Consider the following 23498-nt stretch of genomic DNA (forward strand, 5'->3'; position numbering starts at 1 on the left):
TTAAATAAAATTTAAATAAAAATATAGTTGTCACGGCCCAACCTATGAGCCGGATCGGTACTAGGACCTGGGTAAACCTAAAGCCTCCGAGGCCCGTAGTAAACCTAATTATTCCTCAATCCAACTCTAAGGCCCATTTGGGCCCAATTTCAAGAATTCAACCGGACAGAGTACGACCATAAAATAGACCTTTTAACGGAGAGTTTTTAACTCACCCGACCTGTAAACACAATATATAATCAATTGGGAGCTCAGCTCCCTCATCCAGTCCAACATACATGCATGTAATAAGTTTACAGGTCCAACATGGCAAATTATATTACAGGCCCAAATCAAATAAATATTTATAACACATGTGGAAATTCTAGGAGTTAACAGAATTATACAAACATGAATAGATGACCTATACAAACATGAATAGATGACCTGCGAAGGAGAAAAGCAGGTTAACCACAACAATCATCCTTCTGTAGCCTGAAAAAATATTGAACAGGAGTAAACGTTCGACTCAGAGAGTAAAATATCAATTTTAACCATAATCTTTGTAACTATCTAAAACTAATGCACCATGTAGAGTGAAATGCAACATCGTCAATACTTTCACATCATAACAGCAAAAAGGTAATTTGGAGTACTCACACACCTGGTAATGTCAAATCATAAATATATGGGAGCTGATCTCCTATACAGCCCTCTTAATCCAACCTCTGCCAGGGAAGAACTCAAGCTAGACTTTCGCTTAATAAACCAATACGGTGTCCCAGCGAAGAACTCAAGCCGTGTCTACCCCGAAAGACCGGGTCCCAGTGAAGATCTCAAGCCGTGTCTACCCGTCCTGTCCATATCCAACACTATACCACACGCACGCCAATGTACACACATTGCTCCAAATTACCACAAACACATCCAGGGCACTTTAACAGTTGTGAATGCAAAAATAAACGTGCCTAGAGTTTAACTACATAGATACATATTTATAAGTGATGCATGGGCATGCTTGAACATATAATAATATCGAAATTACAATTAAAATTAATATTTTACTCACAGACTTAATCGAAGTCACTGTGGCGGCTGGGCGGAGGAGGAAGGTTGTCTCGGCTCACCTGACAATTTTATTATAATTATTTAGCACATTTGACTCAATACAAGCTAAGAAAAGACCAAAGATGTCCTATATCACGTCGAAAATCAGGCAGAGTCTCCCCTATACCTAGGACCTAGCCAACCTGCAAAAGGGCTTAAAACGCACTTCTACATCCACAAACCATATACCCACAACTCAATCATATCACACAACCCCTCCTAGGCCCATCCAAACAGTCATTAATCACAATATGTAAAATTACAGTTTAGTTCTTATAATTAACTCTTTTTGCAAAAATTACCCAAATAAACTCTAAAAATTCTAAAACTTTGCCCCGCGGTCCTTAGTAATATTACTAAGCTAATGCAAAAAGAATCATAATTTTCTGAGCTACCACGAATATTTTATGGATTTTTAATCCCATTCAAGCACTAGAAAATTAAGAAAAAGTAAGGTTCAGGTTTACCTATGTCGATTCCGATCTTAGGAACGCATTCAAAACATCTGACAAAGGTGGGATAGCTAAAATCTTGACCCTATTCCGAGACTTTTTCGGTAGCTTGTCTGTCTGGCAAAAAATTCACAGATCGGGGTAACTGTCGAATTTCCACGAATTGAAGGTACCTACATGAAGCCCACAATACGGGAGTTAGTACATAATTTTTACAAAATTTTCTAAACTCATTTAGTACTCGGAAAAACACTACAAAATTTCATGGGATCCACCGAAAAACGGTGTCGAAAAATTTTGAAATTTATATTGCCGCGAAGCTCTCGATGAGTGGAGCCCTCTGGTACTCTCAGTTTTCTCTTGGGGTTCACGGTTTACGAGAAATCTAGCTCAAAATTCGAAATGGGCTAAAACTTCCTAGATAAAAATTGGGCAAACCGCTCGATAGATTTTGGTGTTCTTGGAGGGCTGGGTGGCGACAGCGCGGCGTGGGAAGGAGGGAGGAGAGAGAAAACGGGAGAGAGTGGAAGAGAGACGGGACGCAAGCGGGGAAGAAAGAAAAAGGAAGAAAGAGGCCGGTCTGATTCAATTGGTCTAATTCGACCCGGTTCGATTCGGCCGGTCCGATTCAAGATACAAAATTTTAAATTTTTACTTTTACCTTGGGATCGAAAACGAGGCCCAAAAATTTCAAAAAAATTCTAGAAAACTCAAAAAAATTCTTAGAGTCCAAATATATTTTTAGTTTTGCTACGTGATCTTTAAATTAATTTTTAAAAATCATCAAAATTTTATATTTTTGAAAAATCGAACCCGTTTCTAAAACCCAAAAAATCTCAAATAATTTCCTAAAATTTAAATAAAATAAAATATTAACATTTACTCACAAAATAATAAATTTAAAAATTATGAGTGTTACAATAGAGACTAAAATAAAAAAATAAATATTAAGAGATTAAAACTAAATAATATAAAATTAAAAAAATACAAAGATAAAATAAAAATAAAAATATTGGACGATAAACAATGATTTTATAAAAAATTTACTAAAATTTATAGGTTAAATTTTTAAGAGGGAAAACAGTAATTTTAAAAAATATATTAAAATTTATGGATAAATTTACAAACTTTTTCTGGGGGATCAACCTAGTTCCTCCTGTCCCTCATCCCTTGTCTTCCTCATTTCCTTTAATTTTTCAAAAAAAAAAAAAAACATTCACCCGTAGTTGCAAGAATTAAATTTAATTACTATTTTTAAATTTTTATATTTAAAATTAAAAAAATAATATTGTAACACCCCAAAATTTTAAATTTTATTATTTTATGAGCATTTTTGGTATTTTAATTTTATTTAAATTTTAGGAATTTTTTTAAGATTTTTCGGATTTTAAAAATCGGGTTCGATTTTCCGAAAATATAAACTTTGATGATTTTTAAAAATTAATTTAAAGACCACGTGGCAAAACTAAAAATATATTTGGAGTCTACGAATTTTTCTGAGTTTTTTGAAATTTTTTCGGAATTTTTGGACCTCGTTTTCGGTCCCGAGGCAGAGTAAAACTTTAAAATTTTGTATCCTGAATCGAACCAGACCAGATCGGACCGGTCGAATCGGACCGACCTTTTCTTTTTTCTTCTTCCCTTCCCCGAGCGCGTCCGACCTCCTCCCCTTCTCTCTCTCTCTTTTCTCTCTCCTCCCTCCTCCCCTTGCCGCGCCTGCCTTCCCACCTCGCCGGCGCGCCACCTCAGCCCTCCCCCACGGCCGGCGCTGGAAGCCGAAGCGGCTCCGAAGCAGCGCAGCGTGAGCGCTACTCCTCGACTTCCCGGCCGAAATTCGGCCGATCCGGCCACTAATTGGACCGGGTCTTATGTCTAAAATCATCAACTCGTCGAGGCTTTCCATAGGCACCAAGAACACCGAAATCCATCGAGCGGTTTGTCCAATTTTTGCCCGGGAAGTTTTAGCCCATTTTGAATTTCGGGCTAGATTTCTCGCAAACCGTGAATCCCATGAGAAAACCGAGAGTACCAGAGCGCTCCACTTGTCGAGAGCTTCGTGGCGACATAAATTTCGAATTTTTTCGACACCGTTTTTCGGTGGGTCCCACGGAACTTCGCAGTGTCTTTCCGAGCATTAAATGAGCTTAGAAAATTCTGAAAAATTTATGTACTAACCCCCGTGTTGTGGGCTTCGTGTAGGTATCCTCAATTCGCGGAAATTCGACAGTTGACCGGGTCTGCAAATTTCGGGCCAGACAGACCCGTTACCGGAAAAGTCTCCGAATTGGACCGAGGTTTTGGCTACCCCCCATTGTCAGACGTCCCGAGCGCGTTCTCAAAGTCGGAATCGGCAAAGGTAAACCCGAACCTTGCTTTTTCATAATTTTCTAGTACTTAAATAGGATTAAAAATTCATAAAATATTCGTGGTAGCTCAGAAAATTATGATTCTTTTTGCAATAGCCTAGTAATATTGCTAAGGACCGCGGGGCAAAGTTTTAGAATTTTTAGAGCTTGTTTGGGTAGTTTTTGCAAAAATGATCAATTATAAGGACTAAATTGAAATTTTACATATTGTGATGGATGACTGATTTGATGGGCCCAGGAGGGGCTGTGTGATGTGATTGAGTTTTGGATATATGGATTGTGAATATAGAAGTGTGTTTTGAGCCATTTTGCAGGTTGGGTAGGTCCTAGGTATAGGGGAGATTCTGCCGGATTTTCAGCACGACTTAGGACGTATTTGGTCTTTTCTTGATTGTATTGAGTCATTTGTATTAAATAATTGTAATATAATTGTCGTGGTGAGGATGACCTTCTTCCTCCGCCCAGCCGCCACAGTAACCGTTGTCAAGTCTGTGAGTAAAATATTAATTTTAATTGTAATTTCACTATTATTATATGTTCAAGCATGCCCATGCATCACTTATATGCATATATCTATGTAGATAAACTTTAGGCACGATTTATGTTGCATTCATAACTGTGAAAGTGCCATGTATGTTGCTGTGGTAATTTGGAGCAGTGTGCGTGCGTTGGCGTGCGTGTGATGTGGTGTGGACTATGGATAGGACGGGTAGTCACGGCTTGAGATCTTCGCTGGGACCCGATCCTTCGGGGGGTAGTCACGGCTTGAGTTCTTCGCTGGGACCCCCGATTTGGTTTATTAAGCGAAAGTCCGGCTTGAGTTCTTCGCTGGCACCAGGTTGGATTTAAGAGAGCTGTATAGGGGATCAGCTCCCATATATTATGATTGATATCACTGGGTGTGTGAGTGCTCCAAATTACCTTTATGATGTTATGATGTGAAAATGTTGTTGATGTTGCATTTCACTCTACAGGGTGCATTAGTTTTAGATAGTTATAGAGATTATGGTTAAAATTGATATTTTACTCTCTGAGTCGAACGCTCACTCCTGTTCAATATTTTTTCAGGCCACAGGAGGATATTTTTGAGATTAACCTGCTTTCTTCCTCGCAGGTCGATTATTAACGTTTGTATAAACTTGTTAAATCTTAGAATTTCCGCATGTGTTAGAAATGTTTATTTGATATGGGTCTGTAAACTAAATTATTATTTTGGACCTGTAAACTTAATATTCTATGCATGTTTGATGGATTGGATGAGGGAGCTGAGCTCCCATTTATCTTATCTTTGATGAGTATGTGGAGGGTGAGCCGAGCTTCCCAATCGAGTATTTCTTGTGTTTACTGTCGGGTGAGTCAAAACTCCCGTTGATAGGTCCATTTATGGTCGACTCTGTCCGGTTGATTTCTTGAAATTGGGCCCAAATGGGCCTTAGAGTTGGGTTAAGTGAATAGTTAGGCTTACTACGGGCCTCGGGGGCTTTAGGCTGGCCTAGGTCCTAGTGTCGATCCGGCCCATAGGTTGGTCGTGACAAATGTGGTATCAGAGCTTAGGCTCCAGATTCATAGGGAAAAATTGTCTAAGTGTTGGGAAGAGTCTACTAGGAGTCACATGCGGAAAATAGGGTTCCCATTCGTCTTGCATTGTCATCTTTGCTTCTAGTTTCTGCTTTATATATTGTGTGTAAACATGAGTCTATAGAGCTATGTAATGTGCAGTTTTGAATTTTGTGGGCTAATGCTGCTGAATTTCAGGAAAATGCGTAGAAGGTGAGAGCGCCATCGCACTGTAACAGATGTGCCTGACGAGGTGTCAGCACAAGATGAGGCGCCTGTCCCGAGGAGGCGGGGTAGGAGGCCTAGAGCTGCTCAATTAGAAGAGTAGTTGCCAACAGTTCAGGATCAGTCTTTCATGGCACAGGATCCCATGGACCCCATGGCAGCTACTCTAGCTGGATTGCAGAGAACCATCGACATGATAGCGCAGTATATGGTCCACCCTCCACAGCAGCAGCAGTCCACTGCACCAAGAGGGGAACCTTACAAACAAATAATCAATTTTAAGAAGTTGATGCCTGGTACTTATGATGTGTCAGATGACGCATATCAGTTTTTGGATTCCTGCAGACAGGCAGGAACAAAATTGTAATTGACTGATAGAAGACTTATAGAGTGTATGCAGCATGTCATGGGGCCTATGCCTAGACAATGGATGAATGACTACATATTACCTCGGATGGAGGGTTTGTCGTGGACTCAGTTTGTGGAACTGTTCATCAATCAGTTTGTGCCAGAAAGCTTCAGAGATCAGAAGCAGTGGGCCTTTGAGGCCTTAAGACAAAATGGCAAGTCTGTAGATGAATATGCTACGGAATTTCTGGAATTGAGCAGATATGCCCCTACAGCAGTAGCTACAGAAATTATGAAGGTGAAAAGATTCCTAAAGGGGCTTGACAGAAGGTATGCGAACCTGACCATGATGTCTGATCAGTCTTTTGATATGGTGGTTGATCGAGCCAGATAGATTAAGATTAGTTATGCTGTGGATGACAGCGGAAGAGCAAAGAAAAACAGAGCAGAGGGTTCTACCGGTGTTCCCCATATGGGTGCTCCAGATAGTGGTGGCCAGAGTAATTTCAGAGGAAGAAGTAGGAACAAGAAGAGTGGTTTTAGACACAAATCTCGAGGGTTCAGATCGAGTGCGGATCCAAAGATGGTCACAGCTCAGTACAGTGCAGCTTCTAGGTGCAGTTCAGATTCTCCTTGGCACCTTGTGCACAGTGTGGAAGAGGACATTCAGGACCTTGTTTGATGGGTTCAGGAGTATGCTTCAGTGTGGCGACTGTGTCAGTCACTTTGCTAGGGAATGCCCCGTGTTCAGTGAGCCACAGATGGGGTCACAGGGTTCTGTTGCAAATGTTCCTCGCCAGTTGTATTCGGGTGCTTCCAGCATGGCAGGCAGTCAGTTCAGTGGCCAACAGGGCCGAGGACAAGGGGGACGTGGATTTGGAGGCAGATCAGGAGGTAGAAGTCAGTATCAGGGTTCTGCCACTCAGGGTAGGGGTCAAGCTCGGGTTTTCACCCTGACCCATCAGGATGCTCAGGCTTCAAATGCAGTTGTGGTAGGTATTCTTCTGGTCTGTTCCTATGAGGCTCGTGTTTTAATAGATCCGAGTGCTACGCACTCATTTGTCTCCCCTGTGTTTGCCATTAGGTTAGGTAGAAACCCTACAACCTTAGAATGTCCTTTGTCGGTAGCTACCCCACTTAGTGACTACATAGATGTAGATATAGTTTTTCCAGGTAGCCCAGTAGTAGTGGATGGAAAGATCCTCCCAGCAGACTTGGTTCCTCTACCAGTGATGGATTTCGATGTAATCTTGGGGATGGATTGGTTGACAACTCATTATGCCACTTTAGACTGCAGGAACAAAAAGGTGCATTTCCACATACCTGGTGTGGAAGAGTTTAGCTTTGATGGTGACAGGAGCGTGGCTCCATATAATTTGGTGTCAGCAATTAGTGCTAGAAAAATGTTGAGGCATGGATGCCAAGGGTATTTGGCATTGGTGAGAGATACATCTGTAGAAGGTGCCAACATGGAAAATATTCCTGTTGTCAGAGAATTCATGGATGTCTTCCCTGAAGAGCTTCCAGGGTTGCCACCAGAAAGGGGAATAGAGTTCTGCATTGATGTTGTTCCGGGTACAAACCCCATATCAATGCCACCTTACAGGATGGCCCCAGCAGAATTAAAAGAGTTAAAAGAGCAACTACAGGAGCTGTTGGACAAAGGTTTCATACGTCCGAGCACTTCACCCTGGGGTGCTCCTGTTCTATTTGTGAGAAAGAAGGATGGGTCATTGAGGTTGTGCATTGACTATAGACAGCTGAACAAGGTGACTGTGAAGAACAAGTATCCACTTCCTCGGATCGACGATCTGTTTGATCAACTCCAAGGGGCTAGATTCTTTTCCAAGATAGACCTGCGATCAGGCTACCATCAGTTGAGAATCAGGAATGAGGATGTGTCCAAAACGGCATTCAGGACAAGATATGGTCGTTATGAGTTCTTGGTGATGTCTTTTGGACTCACTAATGCACCAGCAGCCTTCATGGACTTAATGAATAGGGTGTTCAAGCCGTTTTTGGACCGTTTTGTCATCGTATTCATAGATGACATTTTGGTATATTCTCGGACCGAGGAAGAACACGTGTGGCACTTGAGGATGGTGTTGCAGACTTTGAGGGAGCACCAGCTGTATGCTAAATTTTCGAAATGTGAATTTTGGCTAGAAAGCATCTCATTCTTGGGACACGTGGTTTCTAGTGACTGCATTCAAGTGGATCCCAAGAAAATTGAAGCTGTAACTGATTGGCTTAGGCCTACAACAGTCACTGAGGTGCGAAGTTTTCTGGGTTTAGCTGGCTACTATAGGCGTTTTGTGCAAGATTTTTCCAGGATAGCAGCTCCCTTAACTAAATTAACTCGGAAGAATGTTCCATTCATATGGACAGATGACTGTGAGAGGAGTTTCCAGAAGCTTAAGGAGTGTCTAACCACCGCTCCTGTGTTGACACTACCTATGAGTGGTGAAGGATACACCATGTACTATGACGCCTCCAGAGTTAGCCTAGGGTGTGTTTTGATGCAGAATGGAAAAGTAGTGGCTTATGCTTCAAGGCAGCTGAAGAGGCATGAGCAGAACTATCCCACCCATGATTTGGAAATGGCGGCTATAATCTTTGCACTAAAAATCTGGAGACACTACCTGTATGGTGAAGTGTGCGAGATATACACCGACCACAAGAGTTTGAAGTACATCTTCCAACAGAGGGATTTAAACTTGAGACAGAGGAGATGGATGGAGCTTCTGAAAGACTATGATTACACCATCCAGTACCACCCTGGGAAAGCCAATGTAGTAGCAGATGCTTTGAGCAGAAAATCTTCTGGCAGTTTGGCACACATTTCAGCAGAGAAGAGACCGTTAATTCAGGAGGTACATGAGTTGATGGATCAAGGTTTAATCCTAGATCTTTTAGATGAGGGGGTATTGCTGGCTCATTTTTCAGTGAGGCCAGACTTGAGAGACAGAGTTAGAGTTTCCCAGCACAGAGACCAACAATTGATGAAGATCATAGAAAGAGTACAGCAAGGTGAAGGTGGTGACTTTGGATTTGCCAATGATGGCGCGCTAGTGCAAGGTTCAAGGATATGTGTGCTCGATGTGGACAATCTCATAAATGAAATCATGCAAGAGGCATACTATACACTGTACAGTGTCCACCCAGGTTCCACCAAGATGTACCATGATGTGAAAGATAGCTACTGGTGGAATGGCATGAAGAGAGACATAGCAGACTTTGTGTCCAAGTGCTTGACTTGTCAGAAGGTGAAGTTTGAACACCTGAGACCGTCAGGGAAGCTGCAAGAGCTCCCTATCCCAGAATGGAAGTGGGAAATGATCACTATAGATTTTGTGACTGGGTTGCCTCGTACCACGCGAGGATATGATTCGATATGAGTAATTGTGGACCGTCTAGCCAAATCAGCTCACTTTTTGCCTGTGAAGACTACGTATTCGGTGGCACAGTACACCCGACTCTACATTTGAGAAATAGTTAGATTGCATGGAGTTCCAGCTTCCATAATATCTGACAGAGGGCCCTAATTCACTTCTCGGTTTTGGAGAAAGTTGCAGGAGGCACTTGGCACACAGTTGAACTTCAGTACGGCCTTCCACCCTCAGACAGACGGACAGTTCGAAAGGACAATCCAAACACTGGAAGACATGCTTCACATGAGTGTTTTGGATTTTGGAGGTAAATGGGATGATCAGCTAGCTTTGGTGGAGTTTGCCTACAACAATAATTACCATTCCAGCATAGGGATGGCACCCTATGAGGCACTATATGGAAGAAAGTGTACGTCTCCTCTGTGTTGGACGGAAATGGGAGAAGCGAAGGTGCATAATGTAGACCTAGTGCAGTACACTTCAGAGGTAGTTCCTTTAATCAGGGAACGATTGAAAACAATTTTCAGTAGGTAGAAGAGTTATGCAGACCCCAGACGGAGGGATGTGGAGTTTGCACATTAGTTTTAGATAGTTATAGAGATTATGGTTAAAATTGATATTTTACTCTCTGAGTCGAATGCTCACTCCTGTTCAATATTTTTTTCAGGCCACAGGAGGATATTTTTGAGATTAACCTGCTTTCTTCCTCGCAGGCCGATTATTAACGTTTGTATAAACTTGTTAAATCTTAGAATTTCCACATGTGTTAGGAATGTTTATTTGATATGGGTCTGTAAACTAAATTATTATTTTGGACCTGTAAACTTAATATTCTATGCATGTTTGATGGATTGGATGAGGGAGCTGAGCTCCCATTTATTTTTATGCTGATGAGTATGTGGAGGGTGAGCTGAGCTCCCCAATTGAGTATTTACTGTGTTTACAGGTCGGGTGAGTCAAAAACTCCCCGTTGGTAGGTCCATTTTATGGCCGAACTCTGTCCGGTTGATTTCTTGAAATTGGGCCCAAATGGGCCTTAGAGTTGGGTTAAATGAATAGTTAGGCTTACTACGGGCCTCGGGGGCTTTAGGCTGGCCCAAGTCCTAGTGCCGATCCGGCACATAGGTTGGGTCGTGACAAATATTTAATTAAAATAATGTTTTATTTTAAAATTTATAGATAATTGTATGGAATTTATTTTAAATTATTTTTTTTTACAATTGATATATGTCAAATAAATATTGAGAGAAAGAAATCAATTTTTTTACTTCCTTGGATGAGCATTAGCAATTTCATTATTCACTTATAAATGATTATACCTCAACAATGGCAGTTTCCTATGAATATGACAAGAATTTTTTTAGATGTCTTTAATTGTGTTGAGGATCAATGAATAAAAAAATTATAGAAAATACTCATAATTGTGATTAACTATTATTAGAAGGAGAAGAAAAATTCCTTTTGCACCCTTAATTGTTTTTTATTAAAATTTACAAAGATTAAGATACTAATGTCCTAATTTAACGGTTAAATAACTATTTAACCATCTCAAAAAATGAAATTAGATTTTGATCATCTTTTTTTCTATTAATGTTTTTAACACCGAAAAATTATCCGCGGAGTATTCATTTCCCTTCATTTCTGATGGTCCCTGGCAAGAAAGCCAAGCCTATTCTGTGAGGCGTGGCGCTTGAGTTCAAGTCCCGTTGAAAAAGAAAAAAAAAAATCCTTAGGGCCCAAAATTTGCTAATGGGCCCTAAGATTGAACCGACTCTTATAATCAAACCCAAAATGGAAGTTTTTGATCGAGGATAAATTATAATGTAAAACTGTAATTTCATATAAATATTTTTTTTGTATAAAAAATATTTTATATATATATATATATATATATATATATATATATATATATATATATATATATATATATATATACTCATTAATGCTCCGTTTACTTTTTTTTGAAAACATTTTTTTTTATATTTTTAAAGTTCATAAAATAAAAATTTAATTTCAAACACATGAAATGTATATTCGATAAATTGTTCAGTATTCTTAAAGTATATATTTTTTGCTACAGTGTATTTTTTATGTTTAAAAACTATACAATAAATTTTATTTACAAACATCTAATTTACTTTTTATTAATTAAAATTTTAATTTCAATCATTTGAGAAATAAATTGAAATTGGTTTCGAGTCTAAAATTAAATTTGAAATTAGACTAAACTGAAATTAAATGCTAAATCGCGATTCAGCCCATGTCAAAACCGCGGCCATGTTCAAAGTCTGATGTTTATTGATCGTCAACATTTTCTATTCTTGGCTTCTACTTTCGGACAAGACTCCTTAATAAATTTTTTTTGTTAAAAAATAAAATAAATTTTCACATGTGATATTAATATCAGCATTAAAAAAATAAAATGGAATGAAAAAGTAAACTCATTTATTAATTAAGGTCATTCTTGAAATTTAAGTTGTATAATCATAACTTAATTAATCATATATTTCTTATGAATAGCATTGTATCTTAATTGAAAAGGCAGCTGTTAGCTGTCACTTATTTTGCATTTATTTAGGGCATTTGTTTAAGAATTTTTGTGTACATATCTATTCTTACCTTTTATTGTATAATTCTGATACAATTTTGATAGTTTAGCTTGATTAGGAACCTATTTGTTAGCTGTAATTTTTTATATATATCTTTGATTTCTGGGGCAATAAAGATCCGAATTCTTATTCCAAAATTTCTTAGTTCTTTTACATGGTATCAGAGCCATGGCTGATGAAAAGAAAAATGAGAGTTCTAGATCAGGGAAGAAAACTTCTAGTTCTTACACACTGAATTCGAATGACAACCCAGGTAACTTGATTACCCAAGTTCAGTTGAAGGGCGAGAATTACGAAGAATGGGCGCGAGCTATGCGGACTGCATTGCGGGCTAAAAAGAAATATGGTTTTATTGATGATCTGTCAAGCAACCAACTGATGACTCACTTGAACTCGAAGATTGGTGGACGGTTAACTCTATGCTTGTTTCTTGGGTGTTTAACACCATTGAACCGACGCTTCGCTCGACCATCTCTCACATGGAGAATGTAAAGGATCTGTGGGAGGATATTAAACAGAGGTTCTCGATTGGGAATGGTCCACGAATGTAGTAACTGAGATCGGATCTGACGAATTGTAGGCAGGAAGGTCAACCGATCGTGTCCTATTTCGAAAGACTCACGTTATGGGATGAAATAAACAACTATGATCAGATACCAGTGTGTATCTGTGCAGGCTGCAGATGCAATTTTACCATTGAATTAGAAAGAAAGCGTGAAGAAGAGAGAGTTCATCAATTTTTGATGGGCTTAGATGAAGAAGGATACGAAACAGTGTGCTCTAATATTTTAAGCACTGAACCCTTGCCCAATTTGAATCGTGCCTATGCTATGGTTGTTCAACAAGAGCGAGTGCAAACTATGACACGAACCAAGGAAGAAAGAGGCAATCCTATGAGTTTTGCAATTCGAGCAGGTAGTCGAAATTCAGGGGGGGATAAAGACAAATCCTCAATTTGTTCTAATTGAAACCGAAAGGGACATGATGCTGAAAGTTGTTTCTAGCTGATAGGTTGTCCAGAATGGTGGGGTAATAGACCACGTGGAACTTCTGCTGGACGAGGAGGTGGTCAAAAGCGTGGCAATGGAGCAGGACATAGCAAGGGAGGAGTTGCTCGTGCCAACGCCACACAAGCAACTGGAGTTGATGGTGGGCGTGGAATTGTGACAGATTCAGATCGAAAGGGTCTTAGTGGATTAAATGAAGAGCAGTGGGCTACTTTGCTGGGCATGTAGAATTCTTATCAGAATAGTGGCAATAAGAGGCTGACAGGTACGCAGAGGATATTTCCTTGGACTATTGACATAGGAGCTTCCCATCATATGACAAGAACGTTGACATTTTTGAGTGAATTGTGTGACATTGTGCCATGCTCAGTCGGGTTACCTAATGGAGAAAAGACCTTGGCTGTGAAAGAAGGAACTGTGTTGCTTGGAGGAGACTTGAAATTGCAACGAGTCATTTATATGCCAAATTTGAATTGCAATCTAATCTCTGTATCGCAACTACTTAATGATTCAAATTTGGTTATTCAACTCACTAAAAAAATTTGTGCTATACAGGACCTAAATTCGAGGAACCTGATTGGAGCGGGTGAGCAACGCGAGGGGCTGTACTTTCTCAAGGGAGTGACATCGGTACATGCTTGCAATAACTGATGTGGGGTCTTTTGAGCTTTGGCATAAGAGAATGGGTCATCCTTCTTATAAGGTGGTAGAGTTAATTCCAGAAGTTGGTAGCATAGTTAGGAAAACTAATAAAACTTGTGAAGTTTGTTTTAGAGCAAAGCAAACAAGAGAGATTTTGTTTTCTAGTGGCAATAAAGCTGATGATTGTTTTGAATTGATACATTGTGATTTGTGGGGACCTTATAGAGTCCCAACTTCTTGTGGAGCAATTTACTTCTTAATAATTGTTGATGATTACTCTCATGCTATTTGGATATATTTGCTGAATGGAAAACAAGAAGTAGCTTATGTTCTTAAGAAATTTGTTGTGATGGTTAAACACCAATTTGAAAAAAAATGTTAAAATTGTCAGAAGTGATAACGGAAGTGAATTTATGGGCTTGAAAGAATATTTTGATGAACAAGGGATGTTGCATCAGACTTCCTGTGTAGGAACACCTCAACAAAATGGCCAAGTGGAAAGAAAACATCGCCATATTCTTAATGTGGCAAGAGCCTTGCGTTTCCAAGCAAATTTACCCATAGAATTTTGGCGAGAATGTGTACTTGCAGCCGAGTATTTGATTAATAGGACTCTATCTATGTTATTAAATAGTAAAACACCATATGAGATGCTCTTTGGGAAAGTACCTTCTTACAAACACGTTCTGGTTTTCGGTTGTTTGTGCTATGCATATAATCTGAATCGGGTTAAAGATAAATTTGGTAGTATAAGTCATAGGTGTATTTTTATTGGGTATCCATTTGAAAAGAAGAGATGGAAATTGTATGATTTGGAAAATAAAGAATACTTTGTATCAAGAGACGTGGTATTCACTGAAACAGAATTTCCATATGCAAATGAGAAAACAATAGGTGATGAACTCATTAAAAATGGAGTTGAGGAGTTGGGTGATGAAGTTGATGGTTTAGAGAACAACTTGGGAAAGGAGCACGATGAAAGTGTGGGTAGAGAAAGTGAGGTGAATCCTGAAACGGAAGAATTGATCCATGAAAACAGTGAGGGAGTGGATAGAGGTGAAGTTGTTGAAGAGCAACTAGGTAGGGGACAAAGGGCCAAGCAACCTAGTGTTCGTTTGAAGGATTATGTGACAAACGCCATCAAAACAAGCCCCTCGGTATGCTCACCTTCCCAATCTGATTCCTCAGGTATGCCTTACTCTATAGCACATTATGTGGGTTATGATAAATTCTCTGCACAACACCGATGTTTTTTGGCAGCCATTACTACAGGACATGAACCAAGCTCTTATGCAGAAGCAGTTAAGGATGAACGGTGGAGAGCGACTATGAGAAAAGAAATACAGGCTTTGGAGGATAATGGTACATGGACAGTTGAAAATTTGCCATTTGGGAAGAAAGCAATAGGAAGCAAGTGAGTATACAAAATTAAATACAATTTTGATGGAAGTGTTGAATGATACAAGGCGCGGTTAGTGATATTAGAAAATAATCAAGTTGAAGGCATAGATTATCATTATCATAAGACTTTTGCTCCTATAACAAAAATGGTTACTGTGCGCACCTTTCTTGCCGTTGCGGCTGCAAAGAATTGGGAACTCCATCAGATGGATGTCCAAAATGCTTTCTTACATGGTGATTTGGAGGAAGAGGTTTACATGAAGATGCCACCTAGATTTGCTTCTCAATCACCAGGGAAGGTATGTAAACTCTGGAAATCTCTATACGGTTTGCGGCAAGCACCTAGATGTTGGTTTGCGAAATTGGCTGCATCTCTGAAAGCTTATGGATTTCAGCAATCATATTCAGATTACTCTTTGTTCACTTTTTGAGGTGGGACTATTCAATTGAATGTGCTTATTTATGTGGATGACCTTATTATCTCCAGCAATGATGTTTCCGCTGTACAAAAATTCAAGAACTATTTGAGTCGTTGGTTTCATATGAAAGACTTAGGGAAGCTGAAATTTTTCTTAGGGATTAAAGTAACCAGAAACTTGAATGGTATTTTCTTGTGTCAACGTAAGTATGCGTTGGATGTAATTTCAGAAGTTAGATTACTGGGTTGCAAGCCAGCTAAAACTCCTCTTGAACAAAATCACAAGCTGGCCCTTACTGAGAGTGATGATGTGGTGACCCTGCTCAGTATAGGCGTCTGGTGGGACAGCTTATTTATTTAACAATAACTCGGTCCGAGTTGTCTTATTGTGTGCATATTCTTGCTTAGTTAATGCAACAACCGAAGAAAGCTCATTGAGAGGCAGCTGTTAGAGTTGTGCATTATTTGAAAGGAAATCTAGGTCAGGGTATACTACTGCGTGCCAATTGTGATCTCAAATTGTCTTCTTACTGTGATTCTGATTGGACTAGCTGTCCTTTGACGAGACGGTCTTTGATCTGTTATTTTATTCTTTTGGGTGAATCCCCTATCTCGTGGAAGACTAAAAAGCAATAGACAGTGTCTCGCTCATTCGCTGAAGCTGAATATCGGTCTATGAGTACTACAACTTGTGAACTTAAATGGTTGAAAGGATTATTGAATTCTCTTGGTGTGGCGCATACTGAACCTATGAGTTTGTATTGTGATAGTCAGGCAGCTCTGCATATAGCTACTAATCCTGTCTATCATGAACGTACCAAGCATACTGAAGTGGACTGTCATTTTATCCGTGATGAAATATTGAATGGTAACATTCGAACAGATTATGTACGTAGTTCAATGTAACCTGCAAATATCTTCACAAAGGCGTTGAGAAATGATCAGTTTGACTTTCTTCTTCACAAGTTGGGCATTTGAAATCTCCATGCTTCAACTTGAGGGGGGGGGTATTGGAAAGGCAGCTGTTAGCTGCCACTTATTTTGCATTTATTTAGAAATTTTTGTGTACATATCTGTTATTATCTTTTGTTGTATGATTCTGATACAATTTTGATAGTTTAGCTTGATTAGAAACCTATTTGTTAGCTGTAATTTTTTATATATATATTTGATTTCTGGGGTAATAAAGATTAAAATTTTTATTCCAAAATTTCTTAGTTCTTTTACATATCTTCTAAAAGGATCAATAAGTGTCCTACAAAATAATAGTGAAAGCTTTTCAGGTGAGTAGATGATTGTGCATTCCAAAACGAAAGTGAGATTATGGCCTTCTTTTTGTGCAGCATTATAATCATTTACTTGCTATGTATTTTATACTTTCTCCCATCTCCTGGCCTCCATCATGGGGAAAGAGATGAAAAAAAAAAAAAAACTTATAATGGAATGATCAATGATGCTTATGTCAGGGCAGGCCTGTAGAATAATTCATTAAATGGATGTTAATTGATGCCTAATCAAAATAGATAATCAACAATCCATAATTAGGGTTTTGAGTATCTTCTAGACATGTATATAAGCATCAAAAAGTCTTCACCTTCCAATAATAAGATATAGAGAAAAATAACACGTTGAAAATTATTTTGAAGCATCCTAAAAGTCAAGAATTAATCATGATGGCCCAATGATCCAAACCATTTTGACAAAATCAAAACCTAGAACATCAATTAGGTTGGCTAAAAAAATTGAAGAATATATATAATATGGGCCCACAACTAAAATAAAAACAATCTTAAATGAGCATACCATAATTTATTGTATCTATTATGATATCTCACGACTACAAGGAATCGAATCCACCAATTTAACAGCCAGTGAAGCTTTGATATAATAATAAAATTAATTAAAATTGAGACTACATATATTATTTCAAGATGAATTTTTATTAATATTGGGCATTATAATTTAATTATTTTACTTTGCTTTGTAAATGTATTTTAGCTTCCATCATCTTTTGTTACATTTTGTACTCTATCTCCTAGAAAAAATTACTTAAATGAAACCTAACTCCATTTGGTTAGAGTCATGAATTAATGTACTCAAATATTTAACTTTGGGTTGGTTTCCTTTCATTCATAAAAAAACCATTTTTTTAATTTTTTGGTTGTTGAGTTTATCACCTAATTCTTAAATTAATATTAAATCTTATCTATTTATATATTTCGATATATTGAGTTAATTATAACCATCTCACCGTAGATTAATCAATATTACCTCTTGAACCAAATGCTATTCTGTTTCATTGTAACTGTTTTAATTTTGACATGATGGATTTACATTTATGATTATACTAGCTAATAAAGTTAAAGGGTATTTTTCTGTTTAATTTTTGAAGTTATAAAAATTTAGTCTTTATGGTTTTAAAATTTTATGATTTTATCTCTGAAATTTAATTCTATTAACAATTGGTCCTTCTGTCTAAAATTCTCACAATTTTTCATTATTAGTCACAGAAAAAAATAATATCTCTTGTAATAACCCATGTATATAATTTCTCTTGCAAGTAGGGGAGGTTGTGATTGATGGATCAATTCTCTGTGATTGTTTGTCTTATGTATGTTGCTTTATCTTTTTGATACTCCAAAAATTTTAAATGCGTTGAATTGTGTACGTTTAAATTTTTAATTTTTTTTTATATTATTAGATAAATATTTAAATTGATGCAATAAAATTTTATTTTATTGTTAATTAAAAAGTTTATTAAAGATGAGCATATAGTTTGACACGTTAATGTCCTTATCTCACCAATCATGCACAGTAAACTGTCATTGTCTAAGATCACTAAGTAGAAAACTACAATTCAAGGAAAACACTAATGCAAGCACTATTCAACAATTCAACAAGAAAATATTGGCAAAATATTATAAGATTGATTATAGAATAATCATCATCATACATCTTGTCATTCTTGTGTGCATATTTTAATTAATTGATATGGAAATTTATATCAATTTTATATTCTAACATCCATAATATATATATATATCTAAGATGCAATTAATATATGATTGATAAAGAAAACAATGACATGAGTAGCATCCGAACAAATGTTCTTTCATTAATATGATATCATGCACATCACAGTACATGACAAGGATATATATATATATATATACACAAATTATTATTTTATTAGACACGGATTATATTAGCAATCAAATTAAATTCAAACTAAATAATTACATTCAGATTAATAATCATAATACTTAAAAAATAAATATAAAAGAATATACATATTGAAAAATGAAAAGAAAAAAAAGCTTGATTTCAAGCATATACAGGAAAAAGTAAAAGTGGAAAATGGAAGCACCTTCTTTTCTTAGGCAAGCCCAAGAAATTCCTCTCAAAGATGCACGCTTTTGCATTTAAAATATTCTATACTATTTTTTTTTTTCAAAGATATTCTATACTGACTCGCATTCAAAATTTTCAAGCTTTGAATTTTTTCACCCTTCACATCTAATTCTCTCTCTCTCTCTCTCCAAAGCAGTAAACAGTACAGTTCCTCTTTGTAGTAATGGCTTTTGCCTCTCTCGTTTCCACCTCCACCTCTCTCTCTCTCTCTCTCTCTCTCTCTCTCTGTGTCAAGCAACTATCCTGAATAATTTCTACCCTCTTTCCCTTTCTTTTTCTTTCTAATTATTATTATTGTTATAATTATTGTTCGTATTATGGGTTTTCTCTCTTGCAATGCAGAGTCTACAATAGCCACCTGCGATCCCTACAACTGGGATTGCAAGAGCAGGAAAAAGAAAACCAACAGAAACAAACCCAATAAGCCCTTTAAGATCAGGGACTTCACTTACCCGGAGCTATTAAAAGCCACCAAGGGGTTCTCCGCTGAGAGTTTTCTTGGCAAAGGCAGCCATGGCACCGTCTATAAAGCTTCTCTAGACGATGGTAAGCTTATAGCCGCCGTCAAGAAGACCTATCGAAACCCATCAATAAGCATCCACAGTAACTGCACCACTTGCACAACTCCTGCAGAGAACGAGATTGAGATACTCTCCAGAATACAGCACCCGAGGCTTGTTAACCTCATAGGCTTCTGCGTAGATTCTAAAGACAGGAAATTACTAGTTGTAGAATACATGCCAAATGGTTCTTTATACGATCTTTTACACTGTAGCTCCAGGCCGCCCAGTTGGACCAGGCGTATCCGGTTTGCTTTGCAAATAGCCAAGGCTGTTCAAGCTTTGCACTTGGCGAACACGCCGGTGATTCACAGAGACATAAAATCGTCAAATGTGTTGATCGACGAGAACTGGAACGCGAGGCTTGGAGATTTCGGGCTCGCCTTGAGAGGACACGTGGAGGATGTACGAGTCAAGTGCACGCCGCCGGCAGGGACTTTAGGGTACCTTGACCCAGGTTATCTTGCGCCTAGCGATTTAAGCACCAAGAGCGACGTTTTCAGTTTTGGGATCCTACTGTTGGAGGTGATCAGTGGCAGAAATGCAATTGATGTCAACTACAGCCCACCATCTATCGTCGACTGGGCAGTACCGTTGATAAAGCGCGGGGACTTCTCCAGTATTTGTGATCATAGAATCGGGTCGCCGGTGGACCCTGGAGTGATAAAGAATCTGGCAATTCTAGCGGCCAGGTGTGTGAGGTCCACTACGGAGAAGCGTCCCGGAATGACAGAGGTAGTTGAGGGATTGAAAATTATAAGTAAGAGAGTTCATGCGCCGCACATATGGAATAGCTTGAGGAGGCGCGTGGGACTAGCGGAAGAATCGCGGCCATTTGAGGCGGCAATTGATTCAAATGAAGAGGTTGTTAACGCTAACAAGGCTACTAGTAGAGTGGGGAGCAGAAGAAACAGAAAAGTATCGAGTGTTTCGAGTGTAGAGTTTGGAAATGAAACGATTGGATGGGCAGGGGAGCGGGTAATCAGATCAAAATCCATTGGTTCATTCGGCGATACAAAACTGGACGGATCTGAATCAAGAAGGAATGCAAGTGTAGCAGTGAAAATCCCACTAGTGAAGCTGAGCAAGTCAAGGTCCACGGGAGTACTTCACAGAAGCATCAAATCCAGAGAAATTGAGGCCTCTATTTCTGAGCTGTTAATAAGGTTGGACGAGAAGTCAGAGAAAGAAATGCAAGAGAAGCCACTGGTGATCTCCATCTAAAAAACTTGTTGGATTTGTTTTGAGTTGATGAATTTTGAGTATTCGACCCTGGTGGGTTTTGTTTATTGGGATTCATCAACCCACAACAGAATCTCTATAATCAATCCAGAATTCCAAATTCTTTTGCATTGGAATTGTTTTTATTTTCTTTTTTTTCTACATTCAAGTTTGTAATTCTCAGCATGTCATCAATATTTTCTAAAATCTAAAATCTCAGTTTGAATAGAGTTAACCATTGTTGGGCATCAATGATGTAGTATCAATCAAGTTAATTGAGAATATGTGGTCAATGCGAACCGTTATCTAAGCCCTACAAGAGAAGAGTGGGTGTTGTAGCTAACTTCCAAAAACATTTAATGCAGAGGGGGGTGCTCATGACTCTCGTTTGGAAGACAGGCAAACTGTTTGTATTGCAGATACAAGCCTTAAGGATTTAACATTTAAGCCTTCAAATCCAACATCTTTTTCTTGAATATGCCTTTGATTTCTTCTGTAATTGTGGTTTACAATTCATAGCATTGTTGGTCCACTCCATTAAATAATATCTATTTTTTTTGTCTTCCAATCAAAATATCACATATATATCACTTGTTTAGACTCTTACTTTATATATATATATATATATATATATATATATATATATATATATATATATATATATATATATATATATATATATATATGAAGAACATTTGAATTTCAATTTTTAACGAAATTAGAAGGCACTCTGATTTCTTAGTTGTATCGGGCCATGAATTTTGTAGTTGATGATCTCTTTGTCATTGGGTAGATATGGTTATGGGTTTCGATGGGCCCATAAGACCACTACAGGCAGGCTGGGCTTTGCACTTAGAAAGAAAATGGACTTGCATTTATTGGAATCAAAACTCCATTTGACTGATCAACATTGAAAATACAAAAATTCCTGTATGTTGTTTCGGACCAGTGAAATCTTAGCTCCTGAAATCTTAGCTGAAGGTGATGAGTAATAGGTTTCTAATTTTGGTTTTGCTATCAGCTTAAGTCCTACTTAAAGTTTTAGCACATATAGGAATAAAATTATTATTTATGTTGAATATTTATTTATAAATTTAATTTGAATTTAAATGTGAAATATTATTTATTTAAAATAATAATGTTATAATTTTAATTTTTAATTAAAATTTAAAATATACTATGAAATAAAAAAATTTAAATTATTATGATATAAATTCAAAATATAAATAAAAAATAAATATTCAATTATTATAAGTAAACATTCCATTGTGTTGTACTGTTGTTATTGAAAGGAAAAGAAAATAAGTACAAATTTCACAATATTTCATTCATTGAATTCCTCAAAAAAAAGTTTTTTTTAATTATCATAATAAATAAATTAAATTTATTTTATTAAAAAATCCTTCAATTTCATGGATGCGACCTTTGTTTCAAAAGTAATTTTACAAATTCATAAAATTAAAAGCAAAAAAATTTCTTATTTTTAAATAAATTTCAGAAAAAACTTGACGACTGAAGTTTGTGGTTGACCTTAAAAAAGAACAAATTGGGCCAAAGTCCAAGTTGTAAGAAGATAGCCATCATATAGTAGGGGCGGCGTTAGGTTGTGTTTGGACCGCTAACCTTAACCTTAATCAGAACCGTGTCGTGCACTTCCAACAGTAATAATCGCACCGAACAAACTTTTAAATTGTCATAACAAACATGTGGAACCCAAACATTTTTCTTCTTTCTGTCAGACAGGCCACAGGGAGACTAATTTGAAGCAGAACCCGCGTAAACCTGAGTCCGGTGATTACTGATTAGTTGAGGTTCATTAGCCTAAAAAGCCTGGTTTTGGGAGTGGACTTTGACTTGGACTTATGTTAATAGGGGGCACAATTAATTTAAATGATAATTAAGTTTATTTATTTAATTTATTATTTAAGATTTAAATATGATATTATTAAATTAAAAATATTAAATAAAAAGGCTGCCAAAAAGCATGGAAATGGAAATCAAGATCAAGGCCGGCCCATGTCTCTTACTTCTTTTGCCAGTCACGTCACAATCCTTGTCCCCGCCCCTCCCCCTCATCGCCTCTTTTCCCTCCCTCTGCATTCACAAGAGACAAACAAATAAAAGAATCTCAGTTATTGAAAAACGGTTAAAAATTTCTTGAAAAAAAGGCCTCTAACGGAACGGTAAATCTAGACTTACGAGTCACTCCGCAAAAACTCGTGTCCTTGTTTAGGGCACCTAACACAAACACACTGATCTCTCTGTCTCTCTCTCTCTCTCTCTCTCTCTGAAGTGAAAGAAAAGCAAAACACAAGGGGTGGTTGGTTTCCCGCCAGCTGACAAGAGAGTGACAGGAGTACGGGGTCAGTGCGTCGCGTCATATATATATATATATATATATATATAAGCTTTGATGGGCATACCTGACGGGATGTGTGGCTGTGATGGAGCCAAGAATATTATCGTAAGCTTGTGAATTGTACGCACGGTATGTTTGTCTTAATTATTATTATTATTATTTTGCTTTCGGGGTGTTTGGACGCAGTTCAAGTCCCAAGACATATAACCTCCTCCTCTCGCTCTGTCTCCGGTCTTCTCTCCATATAATCTGCAAGTTATCTTAGGCGTTGAGCCCCACCCATTTCTTCCCGATCATGTTCGAGTTTTGAGCTATCTCTTCTGAATATTCTTCACTGTTTTTGTTCTGAACTCTAGGGTTTTGCTCCTAGTTAATATTGCATGCTCCATAATTCTTTTCTTGTTGATCATATTTTTGGTGAAGTAAAACTAATATGTGCACAATTTC

The 23498-nt window shown here is 37.7% G+C and overlaps 1 protein-coding gene and 1 long non-coding RNA gene across 2 annotated transcripts; both read left to right on the forward strand.

Moving 5' to 3' along the window:
• The first annotated feature begins 4351 nt into the window (after positions 1 to 4351).
• LOC131171308 (uncharacterized) lies at positions 4352 to 5145 on the forward strand. The gene is made up of 2 exons (XR_009141967.1): positions 4352 to 4395; positions 4973 to 5145. It is a non-coding gene; the product is annotated as an uncharacterized LOC131171308 (long non-coding RNA).
• A 13563-nt stretch (positions 5146 to 18708) lies between these two features.
• Positions 18709 to 20922, forward strand: LOC110667183 (serine/threonine-protein kinase-like protein At1g28390). Its single transcript, XM_021827961.2, has one exon. It carries the CDS (start codon positions 19229 to 19231, stop codon positions 20693 to 20695), a length of 1467 nt encoding a protein of 488 aa, XP_021683653.2. The 5' UTR covers positions 18709 to 19228; the 3' UTR covers positions 20696 to 20922.
• Positions 20923 to 23498: the final 2576 nt, after the last annotated feature.

Source organism: Hevea brasiliensis, chromosome 12, assembly GCF_030052815.1.
Source record: "Hevea brasiliensis isolate MT/VB/25A 57/8 chromosome 12, ASM3005281v1, whole genome shotgun sequence".
NCBI lineage: Eukaryota > Viridiplantae > Streptophyta > Magnoliopsida > Malpighiales > Euphorbiaceae > Hevea > Hevea brasiliensis.